This window comes from Echinops telfairi, unplaced genomic scaffold (genome assembly GCF_000313985.2).
Source record: "Echinops telfairi isolate 266 unplaced genomic scaffold, ASM31398v2 ScPeMD7_22;HRSCAF=79, whole genome shotgun sequence".
NCBI lineage: Eukaryota > Metazoa > Chordata > Mammalia > Afrosoricida > Tenrecidae > Echinops > Echinops telfairi.
The window spans coordinates 8,480,583-8,488,838 of record NW_022103919.1 but is presented as its reverse complement, the minus strand read 5'-3'; the positions used below and the strand labels follow the sequence as shown (position 1 = coordinate 8,488,838).

At 45.7% G+C, this 8,256-nt stretch overlaps 1 protein-coding gene across 1 annotated transcript in view; it reads right to left on the bottom strand.

Annotated features, from left to right (window-relative positions):
* The window catches only part of FXN (frataxin), a 32,875-nt gene that overhangs the window by 22,522 nt on the left and 2,097 nt on the right, over positions 1 to 8,256 (bottom strand). The window contains exon 2 of the mRNA XM_004718022.3: positions 2,873 to 2,970. Coding sequence (XP_004718079.2) covers positions 2,873 to 2,970 — 98 coding nt within the window. The remainder of the gene's footprint in view (positions 1 to 2,872; positions 2,971 to 8,256) is intronic.

Below are 8,256 nucleotides of genomic sequence, written 5' to 3'. Positions count from 1 at the left end.
TGGGGAGAGAGTGAGAGAGCGAGTGAGAGAAGAGGGTGGAAGGAAGTGATTGCTGACAGGGAAAGGGTTTTTATCTTACCTTGGATCACCCAAAGGAGAAATAAATTTCTATCTTCCATCAGCTATTACCTATTGGCTCGATTTGTTGCAGGGCTTAGCGTAACGCAGCCTAACACAGAAATCACTGGAAAGGGGGGCACTAAAGCAAAGCTGCCAACAATGCTCACTCGGGAAGCACTGCATGAGACCCCATGCCGCAGGACCAGGGACACAGAGAGACAGGCCGGGAGTCCATGGGGTTCATGAGACTGGTAAGCAACGGCGAAAACAAAGGCACCACCATTGAGTCAATTCCAACTCGAGGCACCCCATAAACCTGTCTGCAGTGACGATTCAGAAGGCCCACGGTATGGCTACTGAGCCAGCCGCTCTAGGGAGACTTGCAGCGGCACTAGCTTGGTTCGGTGACTACAGGAAAATGGGGAAGCAGGAGGGAATGGGCGAGTTAGCAAGTAGAAGGAAACGAACAGAGGGCTACAGGGATTAAAGAGGCCGAGTGATGACACAGGCTTTCTGAGCAACAAGAAGAGCAACTGTCCGCATGTCCATTCTGACTCATAACAACCCAGGTGTGTCCGAGGAAAAACTGCTCGAGAGGGTTTGCAATGGCTGTTTTTGGGGGGAACTAGGTTGCCAGGCCTTTCTTCTGACCCACCTTGGTGCGGATCCAAATCTCCAACCTTTGGGTTAGCAACCAAGTGTTTAACCACTTGTACCACCTAGGGACTCCTTAAACAAAGGCCACCCGTTATGCCCATCTTTGATGTAAAAAACAGGTTAAAGATGGGCAACAGTAGAAGCCCAAAATCCATTTGCAGCGTCCACACATAGATTAAGCCTCCGGTGAGTCCCCTCTGACCAGAGACCAGGGATGTGACCAACCTTGCTCTCAAGCAGAGTCGCTGGAAAGTGGATTGTCACAGATGCGGTCAGGTTAACATGTAACCTCGTATCTCTGGATATCTCTTCTGACCCATTTAAATTTGCTCTAGTTTTCAATATTTCCTACTTTCTTTCCGATGGAGGTTTTTCTCTGTTTTAATTTGTTATTGTTGTTAATTTGTTGTATGTTTTCCTGTATATGAAATCCAGAAGAGGTAAATCTATAAAGATAGTAACGGGATGCATGGTTTCTTGGGGACATATCAGGGGAGGTTGGGAGGAAAGGGGGAGCTAATAACAATGAGTACAAGAAAATGTTCTCCAATAGATTGTGGCTCTGATTGTACAACTCTTCTTGATATGACTGAGCTATTGAATTGTATGATATGAAAATTGTATGCCAATAAAATGTGTTTTTTTTAAGAAATCGGGTTAAGGATATTGCTGGCCCTTCATCTCATCATTTCAGACTACCTCAAAGTACCAGCCTTGTGTTGAAAGAGTGGGCACAGGGCCAAGGACAGAGAAATAAAAGTAGCCTGAGGCTCGTGCCCAGGAAAGAAATTTGGATTGTGATAACTGTTTCATGAGAATGACCGGGAATAAGTAGGTCCGAAGTTTGCTAGGCTTTTGAGGGGATCCTATTTTCAAAGTAAAATAAGCCTGGCCTAAAATACCCTTTAGACCAGCGGTTCTCAGAGACCTGTGGGTCACAACCCCTTTGGGGGCCTAACAACCTTTTCGGGTCACCCGATTCCTAACAGTAGCGAAATGACAGTGATGAAGTAGCAATGAAAATAAGTTTATGGTTGGGGGGTCACCACCACATGAGGAGCTGTATGAAAGGGTCGTGGCATTAGGACGGTTGAGAACCACTGCTTTAGACCCCAAACTGTTATCAACAGGGAGCAGGTAGGTAGGAAAGCCGTTCACCTCCAAGGAGGGCACCCTTCCCACGCTCCTCCTCCTCTGTGAGCAGAAGCAGGGTTTTGTGGGCACAGCACCTGCTCTCCAGGGGAGAGGCCTTCCCAGAACCTGCCGCAGGGACCAAGGCCTGTCTCTCTCTGGGTGGGAGTTACCGCTACACTTATCCTGCTCCTCTCCATCAGTGTGTGTGTGTGTGTGTGTGTGTGTGTGTGTGTGTGTGTGTTTCACCGGGAGTCTCAGGATCATAGTCTCTGGGACACCAGGCTCAACTGGCATAACATAGTTCACAATGTCCAACGTTCTACTTTGATGACTAGTGACCGGGGTCTTAAAAGCTCGTGAGCGGCCATCTACGGTGCAAATGTTGGTCTCTCCCTGCCCACAGGAAAGAAGAGTGATGAAAAGTCAAGGCACACGAGAACAATTAGTCCATTGGATATCGGTGTTCACAACCCTGAGACCAGAAGAACTGGACTGTGCCCAGTGACCACGACCAACTGCTGTGACAACGATCACATTCAATGGTTCTGGGAGAAAAACACAGAACACAACGCAAAATCTTAAGAGACCGGGCTTACTGGTCAGATAAACACTGGTAGAACCCGAGACCCTGACCCGTAGACATCCGTCAGGTCTGGAACGGAACTCGCCCCGCGTGAGAATAATCAACCAATGAAAACCCGGAGGGCAGCATTTACCCCAGGACACAGGGCTGGGAAAGGGGGCTGGAGACGGGAAACACAGGGAAGAAACCGGGTAAGTGGCGGCCCACTGAGGGGCTGCCGTGGGTGAACTGAAACCAAATGTGGATAAATCTTCACTCAATTCCCAATAAAACGCTTTTAAAAATGGTGGGGGGGGGGGGCCTGATCGAGGGGACTCTGAGGCCCATGCAGTGATTCTATAGACGCCTGATTGGCTCCTTGGGGAGAGAGTGAGAGAGCGAGTGAGAGAAGAGGGTGGAAGGAAGTGATTGCTGACAGGGAAAGGGTTTTTATCTTACCTTGGATCACCCAAAGTTCCCACTTTTCTCAGATTCACCAACTGGACCTTTTGCTTTTGGGCATTCAGAATCTGGTTGAGGCAGTGGAGGCTCAAACTCTAAAAACCAAAATTTCAGACTTTCAGTATATTGTAAACCATCACTGCCTGGTTAAATATAGTCCTGGTTCTTGACGGATAGTCTTTGGGAATCATTTCCCCCCTCTGGAAATGTACTACGCTGGATTCTCCTGGACTCCGTGTAAGCCTGTGCTGTACAATATAGTAGCCGAGAGGAATTGCACCCGATGTGACTCCACCACACCGACGACGCAAAACACTAAGGGTGTGCAACAAAACAGCAAGGGGAGCAGAGCAAGGAAGTCCCAAGGGAGTACCAAAAATAGACTTTGGGGCCATGGCGTGGCACCCCATCAGACTCAACTGAAAACACTCCTAAAGGTCAACAAACAGACCTTGAACTATTTAAAGGCTTTTCTTTTCTGTGTCATTGGTTTTTTGTTGTTATTTTGGTTTTTTTGTTGCTTTGTTTTGCTGTCTTGTTTTTTGTGCATATTATTATCTCTGCAGGTCAATCTAGATAAGATAAGCAGGAAAAATAATCTGGAGGAGAAAACAATAGGACCAACGATTCCAGGAGAGGGGGAGGAGGGAGAAAGGAAGTGGGTGTTAGCAAACCAGGAACAAGAGAACAAGCGGTGAGAACAGAATAGGAGGTCTGGTAGGGCTTGATCAAGGGCAATGTAACCGAAAGGAACTACTGAAACCCAAATGAAGGCTGAACATGATAGTGGGACAAGAGGAAAGTAAAAGGAAATAGAAGAAAGAACTAGGAGGAAAAGAGTATTTATAGAAGTCTAAATATAGGCATTCACACATGTAAATATATTTATATATGATGATGGGGAAATAGATCTATGTGCATATATTTATAGGTTAAGTATTAACGTAGTAGATGGACATTGGGCCTCTACCCAAGTACTCCCTCAATGCAAGAACACTATGTTCTATTAAACTGGCATTCCATGATGCTGACCTTCCCAACAAGATCACTGAAGACAAAGTGGGTACATAAGCAAATGTGGTGAAGAAAGCTGATGGCGCCTGTCTATGCTATATCAAAAGATATAGCATCTGGGGTCTTAAAGGCTTGAAGATAAGCAAGCAGTTATCTAGCTTAGAAGCAACAAAGCCCACGTGGAAGAAGCACACCAGCCTGTGTGATCACAGGATGTCAATGGGATCAGGTATCAAGCACCAAAGAACAAAAAGGCATATCAATGTGAATGAGGGGGCATGTGGAGTGGAGACCCAATGCCCATCTGTAGGCAACTGGACATTCCCTTACAGAAAGGTTTCAGGGAGGAGACGAACCAGTCGGGGTGCAGTATAGCAACGATGAAACATACAACTTTCCTCTAGTTCTTGAATGCTCCCCCCACTCCCCCCCACTATCATGATCCCAATTCTACCTTACAAATCTGGCTAGACCAGAGGATATACAGTGGTGCAGATAAGAGCTGGAAACACAGGGAATCCAGGACAGATAAACCTCTCAGGACCAATAATGAGAGTAATGATACCAGGAGGGTAAGGGAAGGTGGGAGCAGAAAGGGGGAACCTATCACAAGGATCTACATATAACTCTCTCCCTGGGGGACGGACAACAGAAAAGTGGGTAAAGGGAGACATACAGTGTAAGACATGACAAAATAACAATAATTTATAAATTATCAAGGGTTTGTAAGGGAGGCAGGGTGGGAAGGGAGGGGGGAAAATGAGGAGCTGATACCAAGGGCTCAAGTAGAAAGAAAATGTTTAGAGAATGATGATGGCAACAAATGTACTAATGTGCTTGACACAAAGGATGTATGTATGGATTGTAATAAGAGTTGTATGAGCCCCCAATTTTTAAAAAAAAAAGAGTTGTATGAGCCCCCAATAAATGATTAAAAAAAAAAAAGTTCTAGAGCAGTGGTTCTCAACCTTCCTAATGCCACTACCCTCTCATACACTTACCTCATGTGGTGGTGACCCCCCAACCATATAATTATTTTCATTGCTATTTCATAACTGTAATTTTGCTACTGTTATGAATCAGGCGACCCCTGTGAAAGGGTCGTTAGACACCCAGAGGGGTCGAGACCCACGGGTTGAGAACTGCTGCTCTAGGGGATCTCTCCAGCCAATCAAACTAGCCAAGAAAACAGTCTGATAACACTTAAGTGTTGTGGAGGAAATGGAGAAATAACTCACTGTCATCGAGTCAATTCTGACTCAAGCAACAGGGTAGAACTGCCCTTGTGAGTTTCTCAGACTGCAGCTCTTTACAGGAGTGGAAAGCCTTGTCTTTCTCCCGCAGAGCGGCTGGTGGTTTCAAACTGCAGGCCTTGGGGTCAGCAGCCCAAGGTCTAACCCACTGTACCATCAGGGCTCCTTATGGGGAGGTGGTCCTATTTACATATTTTTGGTGGGATTGCAATGTGCTAACTTAGCAAAAACATAACATGAAACATACTTGTCCACAAGAAGCGTCCTAGGGGCATCGTGGTTACACATTGGGCTGCTAACCGCAAGGTCAGCAGTTCGAAACCAGGAGCTGCTTCTCAGGAGAAAGGAGGGACTTTCTACTTCTGTAAAGAGTTATGTTAGGTAGCTAGAAACAGGGAGGGGGTTGTCCCTCTCCATGCCTGGAGGCTCCCCGCTACAGGAGATTGGACTCCAAAAAACGGCATGCGCCAATTCAAGACCGAGCCAGGTGAGTGGTACACGTGGGTGGCCCAAACTAGGCCAGGTGGGCTTAATTCAGCCAATGGGGTCAACCAATACCTTCGACCACACCTCTCAGGCAGCCAAAGGCCCCAAATACCAGGATCTTGTGACCACCCAGCCCTTCAGCTGTTCTCTGCCTTGCCCTGCTGCAGTCTCTCTCTCTGGCCTCAGGCCACCACGCGTGGGTGTGCAGTCCTGAGTTGCCCGTGTTCAGTGGCTATAAAACCCGAAACTTCTTCCATCCTTTATAAAAACTCATTTGGATCACACACACAAAAATTATATATATAATGAATGATATGAATATATATATATAAGCCATGAGTCATGTGTAACTATTTAAATTTATTTAAATTATATTTTAAAATCCTACTAGTGAAAGTGATGCCCCAGGGGGATGATTACTAATGTTCTCCAACATAAAATGACAATGATGCTCTAAGGTGAACCAGAGATATGTATGAATCATAGATGCATGAATAGATTTTGACCTTGCCTTCATTCGAGCCCCAATCTAAGAACAATTAGTTCTTATAACACAGCTCTGCTGGATGTCCAACCTCATGAGAAGAGATCACTTAAGATATGGGCACAATAACAAAGCGTGGTGAAGAAACTAGATGGTGCCTGGCTATCAGAAAGAGTACCGTCTGGAGTCTTAAAGGCTTGTTTTCAAACAAGCCGGCCTCTAAGTGAGGAGTCAACTAAGTCCACAGGGAAGAAGCACACCCGCCTGTGTGATCCAAGAACTACAAATAGGATAATCTAAATCTGAAAAAGGAAACGGTATCAGAGCGTAAATTGTGACCACCTGGTTTGTAGAAGGCTATGGCTCACAGTGCAGGGTGCACACAGGGATTCAGCCCATCATAGTTGAGGGCTGTGAATAGCTCTATTTATCAGACAGCGAGCAGAGTAAAACCGGTTATGGCAGTTGTAGCTAGGTCAAAAATTAGCACCCTATCATTTGTTCTCCCTTACGATCCACGTAAATGCTTTCTAGTTTCTCTGCTTTCTTTTCGGTAGAGGTTTTTATCTGTTTGTTATTGTTGTTAGTTATGTGGGGTTCATCTGTGTGGGTTTACTATTTTTCTGTATATGAAATTTGTCTATCACTCTATAGACAGTCACTGGATTCATGGTTCCTTAGGGGTACGGCAGAGAAGGATGGGGGGAAATGGGGAGCTAATAATGAAATGTACAAGAGTGAAGACAATGTTCTCAAGTGGATGGTGGCGATGACTGTACAACTCTTCTTGATGAGACTGACCTATTGAATTGTATGATATGTGAATTATATGCCAATAAAGCTGTTGGGGGGAAAAAAGAACAAACACAAACAAACAAACCTACTGCCACCTAATCAATTCTGATTCATGGCAGCCCTCTAGGACAGCACAGAACTGCTCCTTAGCGTTTCTGAGACTGTCAGCCTCATTTTTCTCCCAATGGCTCTTTGTCGTTTTTCTCCTGTGAAATCTTCCGCAACCCACTGTCAATCTGGGATTCCCCTCAAGTCGTGAAGAAGCAGAGTGAGCTACTTCTTTGTATCCTCGCGGGGAAAATGGGGAAACTAACTTCAGTGTTGCAGACTTTTGACATGTGCATCCCATCTAATCTGCACAGCTCCAGAAAATGGGTGTTACCCGCTAATCTTCTCTCGACAGAAAGGGAGACTCGGCCTCAGAGAAGTTCCAGGGATACACCCAGGCCATTTGCTGAGTTAATGATGGAAAACCCTTTCATTCATAAAAGCCAAGGCTTGAAAACATAGCACTAATATGCCCCAAGCCCAAAGCAGTTGCCCGTGGATTGATTCTGACTTTGGGGAACCCAGTGTGTGTCAGAGAATTGTTCCACAGGTCATGGGTTTCCATCTCTTCACATGCAGGAGAGAGATGTACAGAGAAGGCCCCGGGAAAGCAGAGGCCTTCGAATTCTAGTGCGAGTGAAGAACATGAAGTGTACGTGTTCTTTGGTTTGCCAGAGGATGGACAAATCTATTTTGGAGGGAGTACAGCCAGAATGCTCCTTAGGAAGAGGATGGCAAGACTTCACTTCACACACTTTGGACACATATCATCAAGTGGCATCAGTTCCCACAGAAGGACACCCACTGCCATTCAGCTGATTGCAACATACTCAACACTCACTGCCATCAAATTGATGCCGACTCACAGTGACCCTCTAGAGTAATGTGGAACTGGCCCTATGAATTTCCCAGGGAGCAGAAGTGCCTCATCTTTCTCCCGAGGAGCTGCTGGTAACACCGGCTCCTAGCAACCCTACAATGCACAAAATTGCTCTTTAAGGTTGCTGGGACTGTTGTACTTTATGGAAACCGACAGCCTCATATCTCGACCTAAGAGCCGCTGCTAGGCTTGAACCACCAACCTTGCAGTTTGCAGCCCAATACTTAACACACTGCATCATCAGGGTTCTTTCCTGATAGCCAGGTCTTTCTTCCGAGGGACCTTTATTCTTTTTTTTTTTTTTGTACCTATGTTGCCATCATTTTTTTTTCCTCTTTCTTTTTTTTTTTTCTTTTTTAACATTTTATTAGGGGCTTATACAACTGTTATCCCAATCCATACACACATCAATTGTGTAAAG